The sequence below is a fragment of the Medicago sativa genome, chromosome 4, assembly GCF_051527215.1.
Source record: "Medicago sativa cultivar Bolivia chromosome 4, Bolivia_mono, whole genome shotgun sequence".
NCBI classification, from domain to species: domain Eukaryota; kingdom Viridiplantae; phylum Streptophyta; class Magnoliopsida; order Fabales; family Fabaceae; genus Medicago; species Medicago sativa.
Window position 1 is genome coordinate 86,737,959 of NC_140752.1, and position 12,121 is coordinate 86,750,079.

General features: G+C 30.6%; 1 protein-coding gene across 4 annotated transcripts; it reads right to left on the bottom strand.

Moving 5' to 3' along the window:
* Positions 1–202: 202 nt before the first annotated feature.
* LOC146933175 (agamous-like MADS-box protein MADS4) lies at positions 203–7,153 on the bottom strand. Of its 4 annotated transcripts, none has more exons than XM_085704898.1 (8): positions 6,783–7,153; positions 4,534–4,612; positions 3,181–3,248; positions 2,994–3,093; positions 1,636–1,677; positions 1,501–1,542; positions 1,242–1,378; positions 203–549 (listed from the first exon to the last, which is right to left on the bottom strand). In XM_085704898.1, exons 1-8 carry the CDS (start codon positions 6,965–6,967, stop codon positions 474–476), a joined length of 729 nt encoding a protein of 242 aa, XP_085561024.1. In that variant the 5' UTR covers positions 6,968–7,153; the 3' UTR covers positions 203–473. The 4 variants fall into 4 exon arrangements, with proteins under 4 accessions (XP_085561024.1, XP_085561023.1, XP_085561022.1 ...); XM_085704897.1 differs by having other exon boundaries at positions 203–555; positions 1,242–1,375; positions 6,783–7,126; XM_085704896.1 differs by having other exon boundaries at positions 203–555; positions 6,783–7,118.
* Positions 7,154–12,121: the final 4,968 nt, after the last annotated feature.

A 12,121-nucleotide genomic window follows, 5' to 3' on the forward strand; every position in this document is an offset into this window, starting at 1 on the left:
ATTGTTCTGCAAATTAGAAGTTAAAAAGAAAAAAGAAAAGAGTTGGGTGCTAGCTAACATTATGTTCTGCAAAGTAAACAAAGCACGCAAGTATTGGAAGGAATGATGTATTTATTCATCTATGATAACTTCATAAGTAATGTCCATCTCTAAAAAACAAAAAACTAATGTCTCAGAATAAGAATTCAGGGAAACAAGGAGATGCAAACAAATTATTATTATTAAGATTAAGATTGAGATTAATCTATAATCTGAAAGGGAAGAAAACAGTGATAAAAGGAAACAAAGTGCAGTTTTACAAAAGCGCACACATAGAACGGAACTGCTTACATTGTTCCTACATAGTAGAAACTTACTAGTCAGTCCATTACATGTCAAAGGAAATTAATTTTTCTAGCCATTTTCAAATAAAATTGGAACCACAAACTTCTTGGTGGAGTGGAACTTATGCTGAAAACGAAACATGAGCTTCACTATGGTAACCATCCTCCCATGTAATTACTCATGCTTGGTCCTGCCGTACAGACTGACCCTGGATCCGGCTGATAGCTGCAACTTAAACAAATATCATTTTATTCAGATCAAAATAAAACAAATCAATATTAGAATAACAATGATAATAATAATTTAATTGCACTACCAAAAAAAAAATATAGATTTAATTTGTATACACCGATTGTATGATTGTTTTTTACACATGCATCAAGTCAGATCACACCACATGTTTTTGTGGAGATATTTTAGGAACTGGCCTATGAAAGTGACACAATAATGAAATTTGATTGGATGTATATGCGTAAAAAAATATTTACATGCGTAGAGATTAATCTCTTAACAATATATTATAATTTGGTTATCAAATGAATTTAGTATCGTATCATATCATATCCCCAATTTTCTTTAATAAAAACCCAAACCCATTTTAATACACAAAAACTTGTCTATTTTTTTGGTATAATTGGTGCCAATGAAATTTAAATCATAACTTTAAGCTTACTACAGTACTAATCCATTCCTAGTGTGGCTATTTGAAATTGCTTATGTTCGAATTCAGTTGTCATTTAAGCTTTACATATCAAGCAACACTAGTACTAATCATATTTGCATCACACATGCTATTCCTAAGATATCAAATGCCTAAAAGAAATGCACATCATGATGTTTGCAACATAGTTGAGTGTGAAGTGTGATCAAAACATTATCAAACATGATCAATGATTGAGCCAAGAAAAAGTGCTTACCCAATTTGTAAAGTTGGCTCACACTCCAATTGTTGATAAAGACCATCACCCTGAGTTTGACTTGGATGCCGACCATAGCCCATTTCTTCAACACATGCATTCATTTGGAGTTGATTCAATTGATACCCTTCCAACTGCTAAATAACAAAGAGTCACTTACTGATTTTCAATATGACAATATATCAGTTGCTTGGTCATATATATTTTTGTTGATTTCTTTAACTTAACATGATTGATGAGGTGTTTTTTATGTACGTACCCTTTGTCTGAGAGACCTGTTAGCCTCACTTAGCATATGTTCCTACATAAGTAACATTAATTGGTGAGTAAAAGCTGACTGCTAGAAGAAGATATCATCATACAGTCGAAAGGGAAAGAAAAATTATTCTCATACCTTGCGTTGAAGATCAGACAGCTGGTCCAGCATGAATTGGGTCTGTAAAGGAAACAAATTTACAAAATTAAATAACATATATATACTGTATTTACTTCCAATGAAGAATGCACATAATTAAGAGTTTTTACTTCAAAGATTACAATTTTTTTCATATGAAAAATATTAGTATGTTAGTGGTAGTATATGCTAATGTCAGTCATATATATTGTTGGTGGAGATAGAATCCTTAACCTCCTTATCATTATTACAGATTAAACTAATGAAGGATAGTTCAGTTTCAGTTAGCAGTGGCTTCTTCTTGTTTTGTCATTAGTGACTCTTTGGATTCCAATCTGTTTTGCCACGATCCCAATCTGTTTTCGAAGAACTTTCAACGATGGTTGCCATGTTGACACCTTCCTAGGGCTAACACAAACCAGTAGTCCAAGCCTCCAAGGTATATAAACATCAGCAACCCTAGCTTACAATTGAGAAACTGTGCAGCCATTGAGATGAAGGAAGAATCGACTTTACACAAGAAAGTCTACTCTTAAAGAATCTCACTTTCAAACTAAAAGCTAACTCAAATCATCTTAGAATCGACCTTCATTACCCACAGTGTTTCTACACTAGCCTCCCCAATTAAAAGAGCATCATCTACAAACTTCAAGTGAGATACTATCACATCTGACCTACCCTCACCAATCTCAAAGCCACCAAAAAGGCAAGAGATATTGTTTGGTTTATTAAACCATCCAGCCCCACAACCACTAGAAGAAAAGGGAAATAAACCGATTGGTTTATCCATGCTTTAGACCCTACAAATATCTATTTATTCAGCGCAACAACGATTAATCAGAATAGATAAACCTCGAATATGCATATGCCCTTATCCAAGCTCTCCTCTGCACCTATTTCTTCATATGCATTGTTGCATGTATGCAGTCTTGAGCGGCTAGGCTTAGTATTTTTAATTTCCTAACCTTTTGGTATCATAATTCATGAAATTTGATTCAGACTTTATTGTATACTTCTGCATAGCACACCTTGTGCTTAAGTTAAGCTTTTTTTCTTCAAATAAATTTCTGTGCTTATTAAGAACACAGTTGTATGAGTTAAATTACCTCTGATACTCTATTAAATAAATTTAATTACTAGATTTAGCTACTGTGTCAACTTCTAGACCACTTCTGTGAATACCAGCGAAGTCTATATTATTTCCAAGTCTTCTGTAACTTAATGCAGAACAATAACTTAGCTAAAACTCTCAAAATGGGCTTAAATGTGGGGATAATGATTGGAACTTTAGGATTATGTTTTCCTTTGGAATTTCATATAGCAAATGGCAATGTCAAAATTTGGAAATTGATGAGTACCCTTGTGGATCTTATTTGCTTCAAGGAGGAATCTAGCTGCCTTTCAAGCGACTCGAGCTCTTTGCTGCTCAGAGGGCCAAGATCTTCTCCCATAAGGTTCCTATCAAGGCCACAGTTAAAAACAGTATTAGGCACTCTGTTATCAACAGTATTTAAAGATAAAAATGAAATAGAGATTAATCATTACCGCTGGGATCGTTGTAATGCTTCATAACGTGCCTTCAGCTTCAAATATTCCTGTTGACTGCTTAACTCCTATACTCATGGTTGGCGCATTTAAATTAGAGAAATAAGCACAAAAGGCATTGCTTATAGTAAGTACTTAGACACATGAATACACGCACAAAAAAATAGAGGAGTCCAATCAACACGTTTATTTTTTGAGTTATGATACATAGACACCCTTAGGTGGCAATATACCTCTTGACACCCACACAAAAATCTGACACATGGCCACATGGACCTCGCACAAGCACATTTTCTCTTTCCTCTCCTCTTCTCTCTTCCTAGTGTATGCGATGTACAAGGGTATATAGGAATAAATGGTGTCTATGTAACATTTTTCTTATTTTTTGACAAAATTGACATGTTAAGTTAAAAATTGTAAAAGAAGCCACCCCACGTGGCAAACCATCCCTTCTACACCACACCGTGATGTTTGGTGGAAGAGAGAAAAAGAGAATGACAAAAAGGAATGAAAATATAAAATAAAAAATGTCACATGAGATGATATATGAGTGGTATGAAAAAAAAAAAGGGTGTTAACCCATACCACTCATATAACATCTCATGTGGTTTTTTTATTTTCTATTTCCTTTTCCTTTTATCATTCCTTTTCTTTCTCTTCCACCAACATGTCACATGGAGGTGTAGAATGAAGGGTTTGTTGCATAGAGTGATCAGGATATCACTACTCATTGTAAAAATTAGTGTATCATTTTTTAAAGTTTTCGTTTTGGATTCAGTTTTTATTTAAATAATACATATGAAAAGATAAAGGATAGAAGATAAAGACTTATTTTTTGTCAAAAATAGAAGATAAAAACATCATTTCTAAATTTGTTTCCTATTTTATTAATGAAAACAAATTAACTAAAAATGAAAAGAAAACATTAAACGAATCAGATAGAGCCTTTTTGCATTTAAATATTGTTTCTTTCTATATGAATAAACAATAAAGTAAATTAGTTGTAATTTATAATATGATGGTAGACTATAGGCCGTTCAAATTGCAGTTCAGCAAATCAAATTCAATTATTTTCTAGAACATGATGAATTATCTATTGGAGTTTTCATGGTTGTATTATTTGTTTTCATAGTTGTTCATCTTCTTACGTGTCAATTGGTTATATTAACAAAAAAATAACAAGCCAAATTGTCCAAAACGTAACACGGCATATAAGAAAAATATCAAAATTAGTCAACAAAAAAGAAAAAGAATTTGACTGTAAAATAGTCAAGTTTTTTTAGTCAAGATAAAAGGACAATTAACATAATGATTTTATATAAGATCAAACATTTTCCATGAAAGATATGTTACCAAGGCTTCTCGTGCAGACACATTAGTCTCAGGCGCACCATAGTTGCATTTCTGGTACCTCTCTAGCGTTTTCAGCATGCTGCAGCACATTGACAAAGATAAATAACTTGTATAACATACAAAAAATTATAAAATATAAATTATTGAGGACAAATTAAACCCTCTCTTAAAACATAATTAAGTTTTCCTTATGCCTAACACCAAATTAATATGTCAAAAAAGCATCAAATTAATTAAGGACAAAAAAAGAATAAGAGGCAATAACAAATTATCAAGGAGATTGCTTAAAAAACAATCAACAAGGAAATGCACCTAAATTTTGCAAGCAACAAATTGGGACAACTTAAGGTGTTTGTGTTTGATTCAGGAAGTAAAAATTGATTCCAAGTCATGGACTTTTTTTTTAGTGATCCAGGTCATAGACTTGAAAGTGATGTTTTTTATCTTTAAATAAATTCATGTTACTTATCTTTGAGAGTAAAATTTATTTGTAGATGCAAAAAAATTCAAATTCTATCTTCAAATTAGAATAATTTCTAAAGACAAAATGAGTACATCCAAACATCATAGAATTAAATTTACAACTCTAAAATCAATTTTGAATCATCCCAAGGTGCAACCATACATACTAGTGAGCATTGATGGAAAATAATATTGTATATTTTCCTTGACAAAAATGTATTACTGCTTATTCCATATTCTTAGTATATAATAATCTAAAATATTTCCTCTCAAAAAATAATATAAAATATTTGCTTGACAGAAATTAGCAAACCAAAAATTAAAGAATTCCTTATAAAAAAAATTAAAAGTAAAAGGTATTTTCAGAAATGTTTTAGGGCTATAATCAAAAGGCTTCAAATGACATCAAATCAACCTCAATCTCTTGATCAGATAGAGATTCATCAGTTAAAAGATTTCATATTCCACAGAAATAAGCAGACTCTCAAAATATTTACAATAACATCACAGTGTATATACATAATTTACCCATAAATCATTAATAATCAACACATATTTTACCTGGTGAATCATGAAGAGAGACTGCTAAATAAGAAACATTATTAAGACCACCAAAGAGAGCAAAAACCATTGGGATGTTTGTGTGTATGTGTAAGATTTAGACCATTTATGAGGAGTGTCACTTTTTAATCCATGAGAAAAAACATGTACCAGATTTTTTTTTGCACAACCAGATCTAAAAAAAAGAATCATAGTTGTTTCCAAAGGAAAATATGAAAACAAGAAATGAAGTGATTGAAAAACATTTATTGATAGAAGAGGTGATAGAGGTCATTCATGTTATTATCCACTCCAAGAGTGATGGAAAAGACTATTCTGAATTCTAATTTAACAAAAAATCACTATCATGAAACAATGAATTGAAAGAAGGAAAAAAAAATATAGTACAAGAAATTATTAAGAAAATTGACAACACCATATTGCTCTTTGGACATAAAAGATAATGGAATTTGGATCCAAGACAAAGTCCCATGAAATTCAAGGGTATTTGTGTTTCACCAAAAAAGGGGAATATATATATTATTATATATTAAAAAACTAATAATATATAATACAAAAATTGAAAAAGTTAAAGTTGGAGAAAAACCCTAGGTTCAGAGAAGTATAGCTTTTAGTTTACATTGTTTAAGTGATTTTTGAACAATGAACCAGAAAAGCAAACTAGCTATTAACACTGAAAATGGAAGAAAAAATTGATTATACACTTAATTTACACTGAAAAGAGACCTGACTATAGTCACAAAAATTGCTTTTGGAAAAGGCTTTTGAACCAGATCTGTTTCAAACGCTGGCGAAGCGAAAATATGGTAATTTCAGAGGCTGAGTTTAGACCTAAAAGAGGGAAAGAAAAAAAGAAAGAGAAAGCAACAGAAGAAATAAATAAATAAAATAGATTAAATACAATACAACAGTGATATTTTTAAAATATATATTTATTTGTTTATTGAGTTTCCAGTTGCAGATCTAACATGAATACAATTGCAGAAACACTCAAACTTCTATAAACGCCGAGACATTCACAGAAACGGAAAAAACTCAAACAGTGAAAATTAAAAATCAACTTTATTCATTTTTTTTTTCACGTTTTCACAAATAAACTTATATAATAATATTAAATATTTCTCTTCTCATATATGAAAAAAGCAAAAATCGAAAGGAGTGAAGATCTTTGAAAAAATAAAAAGAAAGAGAGATTTTAGGTTTTGTTGTAGCATAAGATAAGATACCTTGAACTGCTACAAAACTCATAGAGTTTTCCTCTATTGGAGAAGATGATAAGAGCAACTTCAGCATCACAAAGAACAGAAAGTTCATATGCTTTTTTCAAAAGACCGTTCCTTCGTTTAGCGAAGGTAACTTGTCTGTTGATTTTGTTCTCAATTCTCTTCAACTCAACTCTTCCTCTTCCCATTTTTTTTTCTTGTTCCTATGTTTCTGTTGTAATGAGATGAATTATGATATTTATATACTCAAAAAAAAAAAAAAAAGAACAGGAGTGAAATTGTGTTATTGTTTAGCTTAAGATTCCGAGCAAAACCATCTTTATCAAGCCCTAATGTAATGTGAAACTAGGAAATCAAATGTGTCTTTGTTTTTTGTTTTTAGTTTTCTCTCTCTACCTGTCTTTTTCTGGATGCTGTGTTGTGGTTAACACACTGCTAACTCAATGACAATGACATTGCTAATCTTTTTAAGTTTTTAAATTACAAAAATAATATATACTATAGGACTATGTTTTGTTTTGTGTTCTCAGTGGGTAAGATAGTTTTCTGCTACACGTAAAGGGTAGTGTACTACCTAATCCTAAAAGTTACACTCAAATTTTATTCTGGTTTTTAATGATATAATCATGTAGATTATCAATTTAATTTTTGTTATGAAATTTTCAAAACATTAATTCAGTTTTTCGAAACTGTGGTTATCCATGCTTATGCAAAACTTGGGATCGGATGGGATTGTCTTGTGGATAGATATGGAAAAACCGCTTGATTTCACTTTTGTGTAAAAAAATCAAAATTAATTTTAGAGATGTAAAATTAACTTTACATCTAATAGTTATTTTGATTTAAGTTAAAATATGTAGTTTTTTATTTCAAATAACTTTTTTTTTTAATTTTTTAAGGTGGGACATTGCAAATTTACATATACGTTCACTGACCTTTAGCCTAAGGTGAATTCATAGGTAAGTTAGAGCTTTGATTGAATATTGGTATACTCTAAGAAAAATTTATTTACATTTTAATTAATATAAACTCATTTGGGTTGGTCTTTTTTTTTTTTGGGTTGGTCTTATATTGTTGACTTGAGACTATATAGTGTATTTTTCTGAAGGTCTTAGCATTGATTCTTTTTATGTCAATTTCAATAGATTACTTTGGTTTCTTAAAAACACAATAAAAAAACTAAAATATAAGATGACATTAATTGATAAATACATATCTAACTTTAGAGTATGGTCATCTCAAAGTGTTTGATTCTTCCTAACGTCAATTTCAGTGAGTTAGTTTGACTTCTTAAAAAAAAAAACATAACAAAATTTATGTGTCGAAATGATGATGTGTTGATACTTTTTGAAAATTTAAAGAATAAATGGGGATGGGGTAATTATGAAGAAAAGAAGGAACATAACATGACAGACCAACGTGACAAACGAAGTAGTTAGAGCGACTGATTTACGCTTGAGCGATTTCGGGTTTGTGCATTCATGTGACCAAACCTCAAACAAGGTGTTTGGAATCTTGTTTTGCAGTCGGAGTTCTCAAGTTGTTACCTTTTCTTTTTACACAAATACCCCTGGCCAGGTTCAGAGTGATTCAACCAAAATACCCAAATTTTGTTGCGAGTTGAGATTCTAGCTCGATTGACCAGATATGGTCAAATGGTCATTTTATATGTTAGTAGAAATCTCATGTACGGCTCATTTCTCAATCTTTGTCTGGCATAAGAGTAAAAATTAACTTCTATAAAAATATATTTACTTTGACCGTTCAACTCATTTACTTTCAACTTTTAACCATTTGAATGTTATAAGTAAAAAAATCCATTGATATTTAACAAAAAAAAATCCAGTGATAATTTTAGTTTTTCAATTAAATATCCAATTTGGTCTTTCAAATAGTTTGATAGCTCCATTGATTTGAGCTAAGTGTTAAAAGATTAAAGGACTCGAGTTCGAGCCATGATGAAGAAAAAATATACCTATAATAACTAATTACAAACATTTATTTATAAAAAAACACTTGATTCTTCACTATTTATAAAAAAACACTTGATTATTTATTTATAAAAAAACACTTGATTCTTCACTTTTATACACATAATTTATTTATTTATAAAAAAACACTTGATTCTTCACTATTTATAAAAAAACACTTGATTATTTATTTATAAAAAAACACTTGATTCTTCACTTTTATAGAGTGTTATCCATCTGGGTATATATTTGCTTGCTTCCGAGCCTAATACTTCGTTCGGCGTGGTTAAAGATAAACAACGTAGTTTCAAACTCTCACTTACTTAAACTTCAATGTTTTTTTTTTGTTTGATTTAAGCATCCTTGCATGTAATTTTAACAGTAGAGGTTAAATTTTAGGGTTAAATATGTGATTCGTCCCTGCAAATAGGGCTCGCTTAAAATTTCGTCCCTGCAATCGCTAATCCATTTTTTTTGCCCCTGCAAAGTTTAATCAGTTAAAAATTTGTCCCTTGACCCAGTTAATGACTGCAACGTCATCAAATTAACAAAATGGCATGCGAATTGATGAAAATACCCCTGACTTAATTTTTTTTGTTTTTTTTTCCTTAAAAAAAAATTCGGTTTTTTCCCGAATTTTTTTTACGATTTTTTCCCAAAAATTTTTCAGTTTTAATTTTAACAGTTTTTTTCCGAATTTTTTTTTAACTTTTAATTATTTTTTCAGATTTTTTTAATTTAAAAAAGAATTTTCAAAATTTTGAAAAAATAAAATTTTTGAAGGAAAAAAAATAGCCCAGGGGTATTTTTGTCAATTCCCATGCCATTATGGTAATTTTGATGACATGGCAGTCATTAACTGGGTCAAGGGACAAATTTTTAACTGATTAAACTTTGCAGGGGCAAAAAAAAATGATTAGCGATTGCAGGGACGAAATTTTAAGCGAGCCCTATTTGCAGGGACGAATCAAATATTAAACCCTAAATTTTATAGATGAATAAAGACTACAATGGACAAAAAAATGTATCTTAAGTACTTCCTATGGTCTTTTATTTATAAGAGACAATTTAGTACGTAAAAGTTGATGTGTTTGATTCAAAATTTGGATCATTCATAAATTTTTGTTGAGCCAAATTTCTTTATAAATATGATCGAAGGGGGTACTATCATTTAAATATTTTGTGAAGATGATATAAAGGCTTTTAAGTTCGATTAAAAAAAGCTTTAATTTTCACTATGCATTTGGGAAAATAAAAATAAAACTCACTACGTATTTTTTTTCTTTTGAGGAAAAAAATCCACTATTCCTATGAAGGGACATTTACCTAAGACCGACCTTGCTCGTGTAAGAAATTCAGAAGAATTCTCAAAACGGTTTGAGATCATGGTATGCTTCATATGAGGAGGGAAAAACGTACCCCTATGAACAAGACATGTTATTACCTTTCCTGCCAAATCATGCGCTTCGATATTGTAGAATTTGATGCCTTAGTTTATGGAAAATTTTGAAAACCATGATGACTACAATTCATGGGATATGCCAAATTGGTGTTTACTCATAAGCTTACAAATATGAAGACCAAAAGCAATTAATTAAAATGACAACTCTTTCAGCTTAAAGTAAGAAAATAATTAACTTTATTAGTTAAAACTGTTATAGATTGATAGTATCAAATAAAGAACCGATGTAGTTTCTTCAAAAAAAAAAGAACCGATGTAGCATCATTTTATGTATGAGAACAAAAACCGAATATTTTATTGATCCTTAAACTATACTAGTGTCTAGTATATATATCAGTTCTACAGTTCTTCCAATTTTGTCAATCTAATGTTTTAAGACTTTAGTACAATTCTACAATTAATTAAATGATAAACCAAAATGTATTTAATTTAACGACAAGGATTTCAAATTCAAAAAAATAGAATAGTTCCCTAAAAAAAAAAATAGAATGGTAACCTAACCAAATGTTTTTAAACTTAACTAAAAGTTAAGGGAGCCCCTAATATGGACCCTATAAAAAAGGTCCACCAGTGAACCTGTGCAAATAACCTACTATAGCCGGTTCCATACAAAAGAAAGGACTGCAGATTTCTATCCCACGTGCCAATACATTTAGGACTCTACTGATACCAATCTTTCACCTCTATCTCTTCCTTGATGACTCAACATCATGTTGGTTGACCCTTCGTTCAATTGGGAATACCCATGTCTAAAATCTAAATCATTTTTGTTCCAAGGCTAGGCAACAGGAGAAGACAATACATAGTTGTGTTTTTTGGGATCCCACCCGGTGCCCAACTCCATCCCCTGAGTAATTGAGACCAAATATAGTCGGCAAAGGGGGTTGAAAGTTGGAATTCATGTTGTTTGCCTTTTGGGACTTTTTTACCCAAAGCTTCTACTAACAAAAGGGACAAACACCATATATAGTCGTGTTTTGCACTCAAACACTGGATCCCATGTATTCTAACTCTTGATCTTCTTATTTTTCATGTTCAAATTCTGTGGGAGTGTACCTTCTTACCTTGCCTCCTCTCCTCCTAATATTGTTTGTTGATTCCTAATTATAAGTATTAGGAAAAGTTTCCCTAAAAAAAAAAAAAGTATTAGGAAAAGTTTCTTCGATGCCTTGTTTTTACGACATTTAGAGCATTGTATGACCAATTTTTTAAGAAAATTTTTATTTTATATTTGAAAATTCACAAAACAAATAACAGAGATTTTTACATCCCAAGATAATTCAAGAAGTGTTGGAAAATTCTTATTTTCTTAAATTATTTATTTATTAAAACAAATCCGTATATGCTTCAATGTTTGGGTTGAGTTCCCAATCCATATGTGTTTTGCGAGGGAAGCCTACTTGGTAATAATAGTGAAATCCACAAAAAAGCAAAAAGAATAGGTGACCTGCTAGAACAGGTAAAATAACGAGGTCCATCGGTGGACCTTTGTTTTTGGGACCATATTAGGGGTACCCAAAAGTTATATATGTCTTAAACTTAATCTTTTTTTTGTTTTTGAACGAGTGTCTTAAACTTAATCTTCAAATGCTGTTTTTATGAATTAACCTATTTGAACTATCTTTGAGGAATAAATATTTTGGAAACACCCGCATGGAAGTGTGTATTCTCTCCACTAGTTAGAATAGCTTCGTTTTGATTGGACACCAACACTAGGATAAAGTATAATTGAATGTATAAGATGTAAAAACCAAATTGGTTTGAGTATCTTATACTTATGTTTTGATGATAACAAAACAAGCAAACAAAAAAACATTGTTTGATGTTCCAAGGGAATAATTTATCTACTAATGTAAGTGTGCAAGATATCGAAAGTACATTACTCATTAGAGTATGAACACAAAGCAAAA

Bases quoted from the DNA above. Each gene is read 5' to 3' on its own strand.
- LOC146933175 (XM_085704896.1), bottom strand. From the start codon at position 6,967: ATGGGAAGAGGAAGAGTTGAGTTGAAGAGAATTGAGAACAAAATCAAC. The intron at 1,379-1,500 runs GTACGTACATAA...TTTGTTATTTAG, and splicing joins ACAGGTCTCTCAGACAAAGG to CAGTTGGAAGGGTATCAATT. The intron at 556-1,241 runs GTAAGCACTTTT...TATTTGTTTAAG, and splicing joins GAGCCAACTTTACAAATTGG to TTGCAGCTATCAGCCGGATC.